The sequence below is a fragment of the Mesoplodon bidens genome (assembly GCF_964165515.1).
Source record: "Mesoplodon bidens genome assembly, chromosome: 6".
NCBI classification, from domain to species: domain Eukaryota; kingdom Metazoa; phylum Chordata; class Mammalia; order Artiodactyla; family Ziphiidae; genus Mesoplodon; species Mesoplodon bidens.
In genome coordinates this window covers 86397523-86413767 of record NC_138162.1, presented here as the reverse complement: position 1 = coordinate 86413767, position 16245 = coordinate 86397523, and the positions used below count along the sequence as shown (strand labels likewise).

Below are 16245 nucleotides of genomic sequence, written 5' to 3'. Positions count from 1 at the left end.
AGCCGCTCCGCGGCATGTGGGATCTTCACGGACCGGGGCATGAACTCATGTCCCTTGCATCGGCAGGCGGACTCTCAACCACTGCGCAACCAGGGAAGCCCTACACATGCATTTTTAATGCCCGATTCCTCTACATTCCCTAAACTGTAAAATAAATAATAAGACCTTGCAGCCAGATAGCATCCTAATGCCAAGTTCTTTATAAAATGACATATACCACTCTCTCCACTCAATATGCTCCTCAGTTTGAATTGATTAAATATATGCTACTCCTAAGAAAGACATTTAGGCTTGTTATTAATAGAGGAAGCATTAGCTAATTGCCTAACGCCATAAAGCGTTTACATGGCACATGCTGACTTGAAGAGAAGGAAAAAAGAAAATATTCACTGCTGTGGACGACGGGATCCCCTCCCTCCGCCTTCACGTTTCTGCTTTTCCCGCGAAACTCTTTGCCCTCTGCCTCAAAATGTACACAGAAGACAAAATCAGATGTTGTCAATACGCATTCTATTGTGCCATTTGAGTACAAAGAGGTGCTTTTTAATTTTTAAGTTTTTATGAATGCAGCTCGAACGTGATCCCCACGTTCCAGGAGACAGGCCAATGTGGCTGTGCGGACACAGCTTTGCAAGGCGGCTATCAGACTTCAGGGCTGGGGCAGGGACCATGCCAGGGGCTGCTGGAAACGGGTCAGCCCTCTTTACGAAGCAGGAGTCTTTCCCATCGTAAAATGCAAAGTAGCCAGCCGTTTTCCATTCCTCACGTCCTCAGCCCTCCTCGTCCGGCGGGTAACGAGGCCGGCGGGTAACGAAGGGGCCAGGAGGATATTTACCCTCCGCTCTCGCACTTCTCTTATTTAACTGAACCCAGGGGCAGCTGATTCTGAGTGCAGCGCCAGCCGGCTCAGGCCCAGCCCCACCTTTCAGGCAGACTGCCGAGCTGACCAAGGGCTTTGGCCGAGCCGGCGCTGGACTGGGGCGTCCGGGAAGCGGAAGGAGACCGTCTAGGAAACCGCGGTGTGCGTGGTGCTGAGGCTGGCGCGAGAGGCTCAATTTCAGGTCGGCAGAGCTCAACCTCGCCGCCCGCGGGCTGCGTCGCGCTGCGGACGCTGGGCTCCGCTCCTCTCGCAGCTGGGAGGAGTTGAGGCTGCGAGTTGGCAAATCTCACTCACCTGTCGGAACCTGGATCCGGACAGGGAGCTAGGCCTGGCGGCCCCTCGGCCCACCGTCTTCCCCGCGCCGGGACGCCACGACCAGGGAGAAAGGTGTGGGGGCCGCTCCCCGAAACTCGAGACGCCTGAGCTCCGCACCCCAGCTCCCTGCTCACCTCTTTCGCCCCCAGGAGCCCTCGGCTTGGAGTGCCCCGAAGGCCAGCTCGGGCAGACGCCAGGGCTGCGGGTTCGAGAAGCTCCGCCTCCTTCCTCCACTTAGAGCCACGGGGGCCTCCAGGAACTTTTCCATTCGGTCTTAGGCGGCGAACACTGCTGAGGTTTTCAGAACTTTGTAGGAAAGGGCCAGCCAAGGACCTCTGCCTCCATCCCACGCCTTGCCTGCCACCTGCCTGGGACACCCCCAGGCCGGGAGATCCCGCTCCCCACCGCCCCCGGCAGCGACGCCCCAACTTTTCACGAGCGGTCTGCGCTCCCTGTCACGCTCCTGTCCCAAGGGGCGCGCTGATCTTCCGGGGGCCGGCAACGCTCTCTCCCCCAGCTCGCCCTCCTCCCACACGAGCGAACTTGGGGCTGTGTAAGCCCAGATCTGCGGTGCACTTGCGCGTTCCCAGAGCTCCAAATTCGCCCCCGCCCCGGAGCCGACCCTTCGAGGAGGGATTGAGCCCTAGTGGTCCCGGCCTTTTACTCCGAAACTCGAGTCGGCCCCCCAGTCTTTTCCCACCGACCTCGGGTGCCGTCGGGGACCGGTCAGGAGAGCGGCCGGCGGAGCGTCCGGGCCCTGGAAACGGCGTAGCCCGTCGGGGGCTGCGCGCACCATGGCCGGCTGCTGCTGCTTGTCCGCGGAGGAGAAGGAGTCGCAGCGCATCAGCGCCGAGATCGAGCGGCAGCTTCGCCGGGACAAGAAGGACGCGCGCCGCGAGCTCAAGCTGCTGCTGCTGGGTGAGTGGCTGCGTCTCCCAGACCCCCGAGCGTCGAGTGTTTCCCTCCCGGCCGCTTCCCTCGCGTGGGACCCGCCTGGAGGACCTGGAGCCGAGCGGGGTGCAGCGCAGCTTCCTCTCCCTCCCCAGGGGCTCGCGGATGGCAGCAAGTTGGGCCCCGTCCTTTGCACCTCCAGCTGGGCGGCATTCGAAGGCACCCCCTTTCTTACCCCCAAACAGGGCTGAGATGTAACATTCGACCCCTGTCTGCTTTCCCCGTTGTGCTTTGCCTCTCTCCCTAAAGCCTCATCCACCCCGCCCCTCGGTCCCCAGCGCCGTACAGCCTCTGCAGAACCGTATCTTGGATGTTGGGGGTCGGTGGTGGGGAGCTGCTTGATCCCCGTCTTGGGTTCAGCGCTAGCTCTGCCCCCTGCGCTCTCAGGTCTAAACAAGCACGGGGGACCGAGAGCTTACGAAGTGTGGAACTGCGCTAAATTTTTCTGGGCATCACCGCGCAGTGATGCGAGCAGGTGATTTCTCCGTTTGAGAATTAAAAACGGAGGACGGAAAGTTGGCGAACTTGCCCTGACTGAGGAAAGAAAGGCACAGCAGATACCGGGTCGGTCGTCGGGGTGAAGCCCAAGCCTTAACCACTGTCCTACCTGCCTCCCGGGGGTCCCTTTGGGGAGGGCTGTTTGCCGAAGGCCCACACCTCCCTATCTCAGATCCGCTCAGCCTGTGCTCGTATGCTCGTTCCTAGGGTTGGGACTCCGCTGCCCCAGCCGCGCTGGATAGTTCTTCGTCGGGTTGTTTTGGCCTCCGCACAGGCCTAGGTGGGACGCCCACTTTCAAAAACGGAAAGAGAATGTTAAGGTTTGCCCCAAATATGCCGTAGGGCAGGATTCCTTCTCTTCTGACGTTATAGAACCCTGTTCAGTCCATTTGCTGTTTGAGGAATATTTACCTTTTCCTTCTTTCAGACCGGGGTAGCAGCTATCATATCTCTCTAGAGAGCTGCGAATATTTCAACTTTTTCTTTCATCTCTTCCAGACAGGAATCCTCTCTTATACCAGTTTATTCATCTTTAATATAAGGAGTCACCCTCCCAGAAAGCTTCAAGGAAAGAAAAGTCCATTTAGCTAGAAGAAAATAGAGAAGGCTTTTTGTCAGTTTTGCCTTCAGACCTGGGCAAGGGAACCCCTGTGTAATTATTCCCTGGGTTTAGCGGGACAGGGTCTGCCCTTCCTCAGGCTGTGCCCTTCCCCACTGGGCTAGGTGTCTGCAGGTGGGCCGGACTGCCCACCCAGAGTCCACATTGCCCACCACATCCCAGACCCCCATTGAAATAGGGAATTCAAAGACCCCAAGCCTACTCTGTGCAAGTAGGGGGAGCAGACCCCCTCCCTGAGGAGTGCCCTAATGGGGCAGCTGTACTGGGGTTGTGGAAGAGCCTGGAAATGTGGGCTGAGGGCCTACAGGTGTGCCCAAAAGGCCTCCCTGGAGGAGAGATGGAGCCTGGGTGGGGAAGGGAAGGGATTCTGTCCATTGGCTGGGGCTGCCCTCTCACACCTGGCCCAGAACTCTGAGGGGTCTGAGAATTCTAATTGTACCTGGCCTTCCAGGTTGTTCTAAAGCTGCATATGTCAAGGATTCTGTGACAGTCTGCTAGAGGATAGCAGTTTAAAGTAATTATGTGGGCCCTCATTGTCCTCTTGCCCCGGGCCCCCCAGAGGTTAGGGGCGGGCCTGGCTTTAGCTGCATACTTTTTCTTTTCAAGGACAGGCTGAACCCTCTTTCATTGTGAAATACTCTGATCTGTGTCAGTGTGTGAAGTTCAGTGTCTGGAATATACCAGGAGCTTGACAAATGAAAATTAAGCAGTAAGCTGAGCCATTCTGCATTGGTGATAAGCCTGTTCCAAGTAAAATGCTTGGATTTACTCACGCTCAAACTAGGGTAGGAATGTTTGTAGGTATGTTTTCCCTGGAAGTCATACTTAATCCAGGTGATGAGAATCCTTCTTTATACCCGCCAGGCCCTTGCCCCTCTCAGCACTGCCTGACCTTCCAGGGTCCCCCTTTTCATCGTGCCCAGCTGTGACTAGCACACAGTCTCAGTGCTAGTCACTCAGAAACTGTTAGAAAGTTTCCATACCACATGGAATTGTCTACAATCCCAAGGATGGACTTTGAAACCTCTGGTTTCTTTTACTCTGTAAGGGAGCAGGTCACACGTGCATTTCTTAAGATAGAGGAGGAGGAGGTGACGCCAAAGATAAAGGAATCAGGGAATGCTGTTTTGTCTAAAGTCATGCAATTTGAGTGAAGAAAAAAGAAATCACCTGAGCCTCTATAATGGGTGCATTAGATGATCTGCTGCCTGGATACCTCAGGTGAAAACTCTTTTGCAAATGGGAATTTAGGATCCTGTGTGGAGCATGGAATGACCTGAAAGGCCACCAACTCTTTGACAAGGAAGCATGCTGTTGCAACTAAATGATTTGAGGATGTTTCCAAAGTGCATTCAGTGGGGCAGTATCCCGTTTGTGCTTAATAAAGGCATGGGTCAGTGTCCGCAGGGAAAGATAAAAATTGCTGTCTGTTTGGGGCTGGTATTCGCAAGATGTCAGTGTGGTGCTCTCTCAGTGGAAGGAGATGGGGGAAATAAAGGAGACGGCTGAATTTAGTAGAAAGAAATTTCTTATCAGTTCTTCAGATAAAAGTAGGACAAAAGAGTTCTGATAAGAACCCAGATGAGCACCACTCAGTATAGGAAGAAAGTGTCTGGACAATAGCAATTAAATGGGGGAGAAATGTGATCTTTTATTTGTTCTTGGTGTGGAATGAGGCTTGGGAAAGTGTTGCTTGTTAATTGGGTTGAGGGTCGCCAGCAACTCTGATGGCTTAATTTTGGATGCAGACCTCATCTTGGAACTGTCTGGAAGGAATGTGTACTGGGGAATTGGTATTTAACTTATGCTGGTATAGGGATTAAAAATGTAGGTTCTTAGGCCTAACTGCCTGGGTTCAAACCCTGGCTCTACCCTTTCTTAATTGTGGACTAACTTCTCTCGGCTCTGTCTGGCAGTGGTAAGTGTCAGCTAGCATCACACTGTTTTTGAGCATCTTTAGCCACCAGTGAGGTGTCATTTCCATTTTAGTTGACCAGTTGTAGGTCTCTAGCAGTTTTTGTAAGTTGTCCTGGTCGTGCTTTAACAAAAATGTTTCACCTTGAGTTCGCCTTACTGTTTTCTGAACCTTAAGCTGACTTTAAAATCTTATTCTCCTTACACTAAAAAGTTGAAAAATCTGAGTCCCCCAAAGTTTTATTGCATTGGTTATAACAAAATTCCATTTTAGAACTCAGTCACGTTCCTGGGCTGTAAGTCTATTAGAGGGAATGGCATAGACAGTATGGGTTTCTCAGTAGAAACCGACAGAATTTTCTTGCTTTGTGAGGAGGAGAGGGAGCAAAATGGTGAATATGCTCATGTCCCTTCCTCTTGGCTTTGTTCAATCCGGAGTGCCAGGCACGGCACTGGATTTGTGCAGTGGTTCCTGTGTCCCGCCCCCATCGCCTTTGGAGCACTTTCTTCTGGCATAACTACGTGCTCCAGTCTCACCTCATACCACTCTGCCCAGTCCAGGAATAAGACATTTCACTGCAGGGCCTTGATCACTTTTAGTAGAGAACTGCACCCTTTCTTCTAAGATGTTTACGCCACTTGAAACAAAGATATCAAGTCCCCTAACTCAAATCAATCACCAGTATAGTATCTAAGCACCTAAAGAACCATATCTCTAAAGCACTGAGTCAGAGGATGAAAATTTTGAGGCTGTGCTGCTGTGAGCAGATTTAAAATGGAAAAATCTACCAGTGAAGTTTGACGCCAAACAATGTAAAAAAAAAAAAAAGGCTTAGACCTCAAAGGTTTTCTTTTTCGTAAAAGATAAAAATATATATATATATATATGGCTTCTAGTCTATATCACCTTTTTCTTTTTTTCTGTGATACATGAATCACAAGAGAAAAGTGTCCTCGTAAGGAGCCCCATGTGTGGCGTTGCAGGGAGGGAGATGGCTGGATTGAGAAGGCAGACAGGGTGTCAGCAAGTCAGTGTAGCCAAGCTATTGTGTTACTAAAGGCAGAGATTGAAATTCAGGCAAAAGAGGGACTTTATTGGAAGGATTCTTACCAGGGCATCTCATGAAATGAAAAGGATCAAATAGTAAAAAGCAGGAAAGCAAGTGCCAGGGCGTTCCTGGGGCCCTTCTCCACGGCCACCAACATGACTTGGCTCCGTCCCCTTTGGAGCTCTAGAGCCCCCTGAGCCTTTCTTGTCCCTCCCTGTCAGAGAGCCTGCGGCCCCGTGTGGGTGAGGGTGCGCTCCTGGATCCATCACTTTTATCTGGGAGACACACAGCACAGATGTGGCTTCATCTGAATGCAGGTGGCCTGGGGCCCGGCGCTCTGCAAGTGCAGCAACCACTGCTGCAAACACTGCCCAAGGAATCAGAAGCGTACCAGCCGAAATCCCAGGGCTCTGAAAGTGGAAAGCACGGCAGGACCCTCTGCAGAGCCCCGCTTTCATTGCAGCAGTTGGCTGCTGGGTAAATTAATGGCTTATCACATTGGGCGGGGTTCTTGATTGCAGACCATTTAAGCCGAAGAATAATTTGTTGGCGGGGAAGCAGGAAGCTCATAGAATTGATAGGGATTGGAGAGAAGGCTAAGCCAAAGGGCAGGATCCAAGGTAGTCTTGACATTGGGGTCAGACCAGACTGCCAAGCACACAGCCAGAGACTCGTCACCCCAAGCCGAGAGTCGCTGAGGCTGCCCTGGATGCTTACCTCCACGTGAGAGCCGCAAATCATCTGTGACTGTCTCCTGCTACTCTGTCACTTTTCAAAACCTCAGGCCATCTGATTGTGCCCATCTGCCAGAGAGCTGGGGGGAGAGGCAGGAAGGTATAGTGGTGAGAGCATGCTCTCTGGAGCCAGCCTTTGTGAGTGTAAAATCTAGGCAAGAAATCGTTCCCATTGTGCTACCAACCCCCTGTCTGGGCTCAGTTACAAGGTCACTGATAGAAGTAGCATGCAGTTCCCAGAAGAGTATGGAGATAGGACAGTCAACAACATGAAGTCCCCGCTGGTGCCCCTTCTCAGAGAGCAGGGACCGGATGTGTGGTCATAACTTAGAATCTTTTTTTTAATTTTTGGCTGCGTTGGGTCCTCGTTGCTGCGTGTGGGCTTTCTCTAGTTGTGGTGAGCGGGGACCACTCCTCGCTGCAGTGCATGGGCTCTTCACCGCTGCGACCTCTCGCTTTGCAGAGCATGGGCTCTAGGCATGCGGGCCTCAGCAGTTGTGGCTTACGGGCTCAGTAGTTGTGGTGCACGGGCCTAGTTGCTCCGCGGCATGTGGGATCTTCCCGGACCAGAGCTTGAACCCATGTCCCCCGCATTGGCAGGCTGATTCTTAACCACTGCGCCACCAGGGAGGCCCCGTAACTTAGAATCTTGAAGGGAACAGCACGTTAAGGCTCTGGAGACCTGAGTGTTTTGAAGTCTCAGTCCCCATCAGGTCCTTCTGAACCAAATTCTGGAGTGGGGCCCGCAGGCTGTATGTTAATAAGGCCTCCAGGTGACCCTGATATACATAAGTTGGAGAACCTGTTTTATAGCATTAGCCTGCAGCTCAGGACTGGCCAGCCTCTGCTTGCTGCCCTAGGCTCTAAGGCAGATATCCTTCTCTTTCAGCGGATATCTAGGAGGCCTCTGGCATCAACCTGCCTAGCGGAATGATTCTTTTAGAGCTTCCAAATTTCATATTCACAAAATTAATGTGTGAGATGGGTCTCCAAAATCATGAAGTCTAACTCTTAAATACAGACAGAACTACTAGATGTTTACAAAAATTACATAAAGACCGAGATGAACTATGATTTTTTTCAAATTATTTCAGTATAAAGCAATAGCGAAGAACAATTAGCAAATGTCTCCACTATAGTTCTGTTTACATATCAAAATCTTAGCAAGTACCATTACTAGGAAAGTACAAAGAATATATTTTTCCAAATATCATTTCACTTCTAGGATCCAAGCTCAATTTTCTTATTCTGACACCACTAATCCAGGTATAAGCACATTCAAAATGAGCAATTAGCCCAGATCTTATACACGTAAAAAACAAACCAATTCTGGAATTTTCTAATTTGCCTTTCTTCAAGGCCCAAACCAGGGTTGTCTTCCTTCCATGAATGTTCCTACAGTGCCCCAAACAACAGAGACGTCCAGCTCCTGTAAGAAATTCACACTGCTCATCTGGTATTTCATGGAAACCACTATAGAGACAGAGAAACACATATTTATTCAACCAGTGTTTAAGCTAGGCTCTGTGCTCAACATTGTGGGTTCAGTGGTGAACAAAGCCGCCATAGAGTTCAAGGTCTCATGTCTAGGAAACTCTTCCTAGACTCAACCAATTGCCTGGATGTGGCCCATCCACAGTTATTCAGACACTGGAGCAAACAGTAGCATATATCGGTGCTCTCACAACATTTTGTTGCTCTAATTTTCTTCTTAAACTTCTTTATATATAAAAGGCCCACTAATCTAGGAATCAACTCTTTTTAGAGTTTCATAGAATAAGATTACTTGAACTCAGTGCGCTGATGGCAATATGACAGAGGCTTCTTTTCCAATCTAATTTCAGCACTTAATCAGTTTTATGAAATTGAATTCTTTGTCAATAATTGGGGCAGTTTTGCTTTGTTTTAAATGTGTACTATTAGAGGGAAAAAAAGAAAAACATAACCTTATATCCTTGATTTCAAGATTTATTGCCACACAAATTAACATTCTCAAGATCAAGATGCCTTTGCATTGATGTGTATATTTCCTATGGTGTAGTAAGTGAAAATCTGTTTTCAAATCAATGGCATATCTTAGAATGGATGTTGCCTTAGAAATGAAATTCAATGTGAAGACTCGGTGACTTAATGAAAGAATGGGCTGGCAACTAAGAGACTGGACTCCTCACTATGGCTTACTGTCAGTTAGCTACTGACTACAAGCCCTGTGACATCTGCTGAGTCTCTCCAGTCCTCTGGACCTTTGCCACCCACCCCCTATAAAAGTTTGCACTTGTGTTTCTCAAACTCTGTGGTAAGGGACCAGTTTTTAAATTTTTCCCATGCAGTTGCAGACAGTTGTAATACAATAAAAATACCCTCTGATGCCACAGCAATGTTAAATTGCTATAAAAGTTTCTAGATGCTTATTCTTGATTTCTGTACTTGTCTTACATGCACACTGGCCCGGGACCCACAACTACTTTTTGAGTGGCACTGACTTGGACAAATAGGATTTAGACCACTAGGTACATTAGATGATGATTCTGCAAATGATTTATCACCTTCATTTATCTCATTTTGTTTAGTAATGCAATTAGCTTTTATTTCCCAATTACATAGTAGCTGAGCAACAGAAGAACATCCTGGGGATGAGTTACTCAAAATGAAGGTGTTATTCGTGGCAGGTTCAAGACAGCAGTGGCATAGTTAATCCATCTGTGGGTCACTGACAACTGACTGACCATACAAAAGATGCCTTTCAGACAAAATAATAAAAGATAAATGTTCTCTTTTCCTCTCATTCATTAAAAAAGTACAAAACATGAGAATATATCAGTTACTTAGGAAAGAAAACAAAACTTGAGAACCAGGAATATTACCCTTTGGATGGAAATACCAGCCAATGTTCCATAGAGGGTGAACTTTCAAAGAGCAGACTGATATATAGTGGCTCATGCTAAAATATGTTTCCTCCGCACCACTTAGTCCATACTGGAAAGGTAACTACTTAATGGTTATTGGCCATAAAACCATTGTAATTTATAGGAGCACAACTTTTGGAGTTGTACATCAAAGTGCAAGGGTCCAAGCAAATGCACACTGTTGCTTTTGTAAGGACTCTTGCCAAGGTAAGACGTACATACATGCATGCCTGCTCTTCCTCTTTGCCCAGCAACCCGGCACCTGAGGACAAAGGCTAAACAGTCGCTACAGATTACCCAGCTCACACTCTGAAGACCCTTCATCAAGTTGGTGAGGGAAAGATTGCTTCAACTTCAAGAAATAGAGCATCTGGGGGCTTCCCTGGTGGCGCAGTGGTTGGGAGTCCGCTTGCCGATGCAGGGGACACGGGTTCGTGCCCCGTTCGGGGAGGGTCCCACATGCCGCGGAGCGGCTGGGCCCGTGAGCCATGGCCACTGAGCCTGCGCGTCCGGACTCCGCAGTGGGAGAGGCCGCAACAGTGACAGGCCTGCGTACCACAAAACAAAAACCAAAAAACATGTAAATTGGATTCTTGTTTTCCCGCTCAAAACCTTTCTATGTCTTCCCATTGCCTTTGGATGCAAATCTAAAATCTATGCTCGGCCCGTGAGACCTTCTACCCATCCCCTGCCACCCCTCTGCCATTATTCCCTGGGATCACTCACTTCTGGCTGTAGAGCCTCCTTTTAGGACCTTCAGTGGGCCAAATGCTTCCTTTTTAGATGTCTGCACATGCCAATCCTCTGCCTTCAACATGAGTCCTTACTAGTCTTCTAGCTAACTGCTACTCATTTTCAGAAGGCATCTTAAATATCCCTTCCTCCTGGAAGCCTTCACTGACTCCCTGATCCAAAATAAGTCCCCCCAGAATATTCTCCCGTAGCCCATTCTATATTTCTTTTTTAAAATGGTAGTCATCATGGTTTGAAACTCTGTTTCTAATATGGTACCCTTCATCTTCCCCGCTAGACTCTGTATCTGCTGAGTGTAGGGATTATTAGAACCAGTGAGTTCTCAAGATCTTATATAGTGCCTGGTCCTTCCAGAAACATTTGCTGAATGAAAAAATGTATTGCCATTTAGTATCAATATAATTGCCTAAATGAAAGGATATTTTAACTTCAAATAGTGGAAAGGGCTTACTCTTTTTTTTTTTTTTTTTTTTTTTGCGGTACGCGGGCCTCTCACTGCTGTGGCCTCTCTCGTTGCGGAGCACAGGCTCCGGACGTGCAGGCTCAGCGGCCATGGCTCACGGGCCCAGCTGCTCCGCGGCATGTGGGATCTTCCCGGACCAGGGCACGAACCCGTGTCCCCTGCATCGGCAGGCGGACTCTCAACCACTGCGCCACCAGGGAAACCCAAGAAAGGGCTTATTCTTAATAGGCGATACTTTAAATTGGATAAATATACATTTATGGCTCACTATTTGTTCATATTAAACTTTCACTTTTGGACTAATGAAAACTTCGTTACATACTGACATTGGATTGTGGGCTGATGTTCTGGAACCAAGGATTTATTGCATGCGTCTTATTTGTTTCCTAAGTTTTCATATTTTCTTATGCACAAAAGTGAATACTCTGAATATTTTAAAAAATTTTTAACTTAAAGAGTGGTATATTTGTAACAAAGACTGCTAGCAGTCTCCTGAATATCTTCTTTCCTCCTTCTGTAGTAAGGTTATATCTTGACACATGACCCGGAGGTAAAGCCTATATTTCTCAGTTTGCCTGCTGCTAGGTGTGGTCATTTGACTAAGTTTATAGCCCATGGGATGTAAAGTGTAGTCATATAGGCGATTTCTGAGTTGTGACCTTAAAAGGAAAGGGGCCTCCTTCCCTTCTAGAGAAGAATGCTGATTTGGTGGTAGCAGTTAGAGCAACCATCTTTTCCCCATGAGATGGAAGCTGGGTGTTGAGGATGAAAAAGCAACAAGGTAGAAAAAGGCCTGTATCCCTGATACTATGAAGGTGCCATACTAGCCCTGAGCTAGGAATGATGGGACCCTTTTTCAATAGTAGCTAAGCTGGTACCCTAGCTAATAAAATATTATACATTCTGTTTTTTTTTTTTAAAGAAGATGTTGGGGGGTAGGAGTTTATTAATTAATTAATTTAGTTTTGCTGTGTTGGGTCTTCGTTTCTGTGCGAGGGCTTTCTCTAGTTGTGGCAAGCGGGGGCCACTCTTCATCGCGGTGCGCGGGCCTCTCACTATCGCGGCTTCTCTTGTTGCGGAGCACAGGCTCCAGACGCACAGGCTCAGTAGTTGTGGCTCACAGGCCTAGTTGCTCCACGGCATGTGGGATCCTCCCAGACCAGGGCTCGAACCCGTGTCCCCTGCATTAGCAGGCAGATTCTCAACCACTGCGCCACCAGGGAAGCCCCATACATTCTGTTTTTTTTGTTTGTTTGTTTGTTTTTTGCGGTAGGCGGGCCTCTCACTGTTGTGGCCTCTCCCCTTGCAGAGCACAGGCTCCGGATGCGCAGGCTCCGCAGCCATGGCTCACGGGCCTAGCCGCTCTGCGGCATGTGGGATCTTCCCAGACCGGGGCACGAACCCGTGTCCCCTGCATCGGCAGGCGGACTCTCAACCACTGCGCCACCAGGGAAGCCCTACATTCTGTTTTGCACTCAGCTTTTTAACTCCCAATATATCTGGGGGTTCTTTCCCAATCATATGCAATTCTAAGGCAGAAAATTCAGAATGTAATATGTTTGGGGGAGGGGTGTCTAATATCCAACATGATGAGGATCTTGGCTGGAAGTCAATACCATATCTGGGTCTCTCATTCTCCAGACATTCTAGTGATATATGACATACTTGTATTTTCTGCAGCTGACTTTTCAGATATTTGATAGGGGCTTTTTTTTGTGAGCAAATAAACATTTGAAGCTGCTTGTTTTACTTGATATTGAGTTTGTCGAGGTTGAGAAATATAAAAGCCTAGTCTTCCTAAGCCTTTAATGTCCATTTTAATTTTTAAAAACCTCATAATTTTTTAATAAAAATAATTATGCCTTTCACTTAATTCTTTGATTAGTTTTTAATTTACTACTAAGTTAACTCTACTTATTAATTCGGTGAAGTAAATAAATTTCCCTTAAACACTTGAAAACCTATTAACACATTTAAAAAACCTGAGTGTCCTCAAATGTATCAACGCACTGACAAAGCTGGCAAGGAAAAGCTAAGCATTTAAGTGACTCCAGTGATCTCATAAACCTAAAGTTATAGATTAAATTAATCTTATTCTTTTAAACAGTCAAATACCGTTTCTAAATGTAATAAAATAAAATACTATTCCTAAGTGTAATCAAATCAAATAATCATCTGTACTGTTAACTCCTGTAAACTAATCACAACTCTAATATTCAGATTACTTTGTATCAGATTAAATGCTTTAAATGACAGCATCAAAACACTCAGTGCTGCTCACGAGTGCTACACCTATTCTTAAGTTTAACGTGAGTATCATTACTGTATATTTGATTCGTTTCTTTTTCTTTCTTTTTTAATTAATTTAATTTATTTTATTTTTGGTTGCCTTGGGTTTTCGCTGCTGTTCGCAGGCTTTTCTCCAGCTGCGGTGAACAGGGGCTACTCTTTGTTGTGGTGCGCAGGCCTCTCATTGCGGTGGCCTCCCTTGTTGGGGAGCACGGGCTTCAGGCACGTGGGCTTCAGTAGTTGTAGCATGGGGGCTCAGCAGTTGTGGCTCACGGGCTCTAGAGCACAGGCTCAGTAGCTCAGCGGTTGCGGCGCACAGGCTTAGCCACTCTTCCTCACGTGGAATCCTCCCGGACCAGGGCCCGAACCTGTGTCCCCTGCATTGGCAGGCAGATTCTTAACCACTGTGCCACCAGGGAAGCCCTTGATTTGTTTCTTATTCCTTCACCTTTGGTGGCTTGCAAAGTCAACCCAACCAAGAAGATTTACAGTCTCAGCCTAAAAATCGGGACAGTTTTTCAAGGCCATACATTTTCTTGAAAGCATCACATATTCCTTTATTCCAGTTTTTACCAGTAAAAAAAACCCTTTTAATCAACTCATCTTAACTGATTGCATTCTGTATCCACTCCCACCTGCAGTGGCAACTAGTTTCTTCACTACCTAATTTGTGTTGAGATTCTACACTTTATAAGCTCTTCTGTCTGTCTGATGACCATCATTTCTGATTCCTTTACTGTCACTGAACTTTAAAAAAATTAATTAATTAATTAGTTTATTTATTTATTTTGCTGTATTGGGTCTTATTTGCGGCATGTGGGATCTTTCATTTCTGCTCACGGGCTCTTCGTTGCAGTGCGCTGACTTCTCTCTAGTTGTGGCGTGTGGGTTTTCTCTTCTCTAGTTGTGGCGCACAGACTGCAGGGAGCGTGGGCTCTGTAGTTTGCGGCATGCGGGCTCTCTAGTTGAGGCATGCGGGCTCAGTAGTTGTGGTGCGCGGGCTTAGCTGCCCCGCAGCATGTGGGATCTTAGTTCCCCCACCAGGGATCGAACCTGCATCCCCTGCATTGGAAGGCAGATTCTTTACCACTGGACCACCGGGGAAGTCCCTACTGTCACTGAACTTTAAAGAAGAAAAACCTAGGTCTCCGATTCAAGAGATGAGAGCTATCAGGTTGTTTCTTAAAGCTTGTCTATATTCTGCTTTTGATATTCTGTGTTTGAACATATCTTATCAGTCTAATATTGTTTATATGTTTCTTTCCTTTCAATGGAAACATTAAGCTATTTAAGAATGAGTTAATTCGCCCTATTTCATCCTGTTCTTTAAATACAAAGCCCTTGTCACAAACCATAAGCCTACCCAAAACTCTACCAACTGTAAGCCTTCAAAGCAAGTGTTTGGGTTTAAATGCTTCTTCTTGGTCTAAAAGTTGAATGAATCACCCCCTTTAATATCTTCTGTCTGCCTTTGTATTTGTCACTGTGGAATTGCAGACTGACTACAGGTAGCTGATGGGTGAGGAACCTGCTGGAACTTTCCCTGAACATTTTCAAATTACCGTTCATTTAGGGTAATGAGGAAGTCTTTCTGCCTTGCCTCAGTTAATTTGTGTCTGTGTTTGAGGATAGACTGGTGGAAGAAATGAGGAGGAGGCTTTGGTTTATTTGACATAAGCTCATCAGAATAGGATTGGACACTAAAGGTAGTGACTATCAATTAGGCATGGCCCCAATGAAGCCAATTTGTGTGTACACATACACATACACACACAAATACACACATACCACCACCACCACAACTACCACCAGAGAATTTGCACTTACAAGGCAATTTGCGTTTGCTCTTAGGAGAATTAAACCAATTCTATCTACAATGTAATTATATCTTGGTACAAACCAGAAAATGGCAAAACTTATTATCCAACAAAAGTATATTCATTTGTTTAAAGTGTTCATTTTGAGCATCTAAAATTTCTGTTTAAAATCATCTTGCTCCTACTGAGCCTGCGCGTCTGGAGCTTGTGTTCCGCAACAAGAGAGGCCGCGACAGTGAGAGGCCCGCGCACTGCGATGAAGAGTGGTCCCCACTTGCCACAACTAGAGAAAGCCCTTGCACAGAAGCGAAGACCCAACACAGCAAAAATAAATAAATTAATTTAAAAAAGAAAGCTGTTGTATAAAAAATAATAATAATAATAAATAAAATCATCTTGCTCTTTAAGGAGAATCATGCTGTTCAAAACAGAAGGGGTTTTGTTTTTAATTATTATGATTCACAAAACTCAAAGAATACCTTAATTTATATTGTGACATCTGGTAGAGCAATAATTAGAAATATTATTTCTGATTTGTATTTTTTCCAGAATTGTAAACAGTTCCTTATTTCACTTGATAATCACCTGTTTAATGAATTGCTTTTCCCTTTAATACTTTTCAACTTTCGACTACCTGAAAAAGCTGGTTGTTGTCTAAATGCTTGTGGATGAATTGCCAGAAATCTTGGGTGTAGGTCCCAGAATGGCTTCTATTTTGCAATGTGACCTTGGGCAAGTCATAAAGGCATAGAAGCTCCTCAATAGTAAAATGAAGAGGCTGGATTCAGCAGCTCTGAGTTTCTGTGGTAACTCTTCAGCCATAGTGGAAGTGTTACCTTGATCACTTGGGGCAGAAACTGTGTGTGTGTATGTGTGTGTGTGTGTGTGTGTGTGTGTGTGTGTGTGTGTGTGTGTAGTGCCTGCCTCCAGCATAACTGAGGAAATGGTAGCTGGTTAGCTGGTTGCTGTTTGCCTGGGTGACAAGTGACAGAAATAGAATTCTTCATATTCCTTTGTTCTCTGTGTTTATATTTTCAAGTAACATGAGACTTTACAT

General features: G+C 46.7%; 1 protein-coding gene across 1 annotated transcript in view; it reads left to right on the top strand.

The window, feature by feature from the left end:
* The first annotated feature begins 399 nt into the window (after nt 1-399).
* GNA14 (G protein subunit alpha 14) overlaps nt 400-16245 on the top strand; it is a 205602-nt gene continuing 189756 nt past the window's right edge. Inside the window, exon 1 of the mRNA XM_081236843.1 lies at nt 400-2113. Coding sequence (XP_081092969.1) covers nt 1990-2113 — 124 coding nt within the window. The 5' untranslated portion in view covers nt 400-1989. The remainder of the gene's footprint in view (nt 2114-16245) is intronic.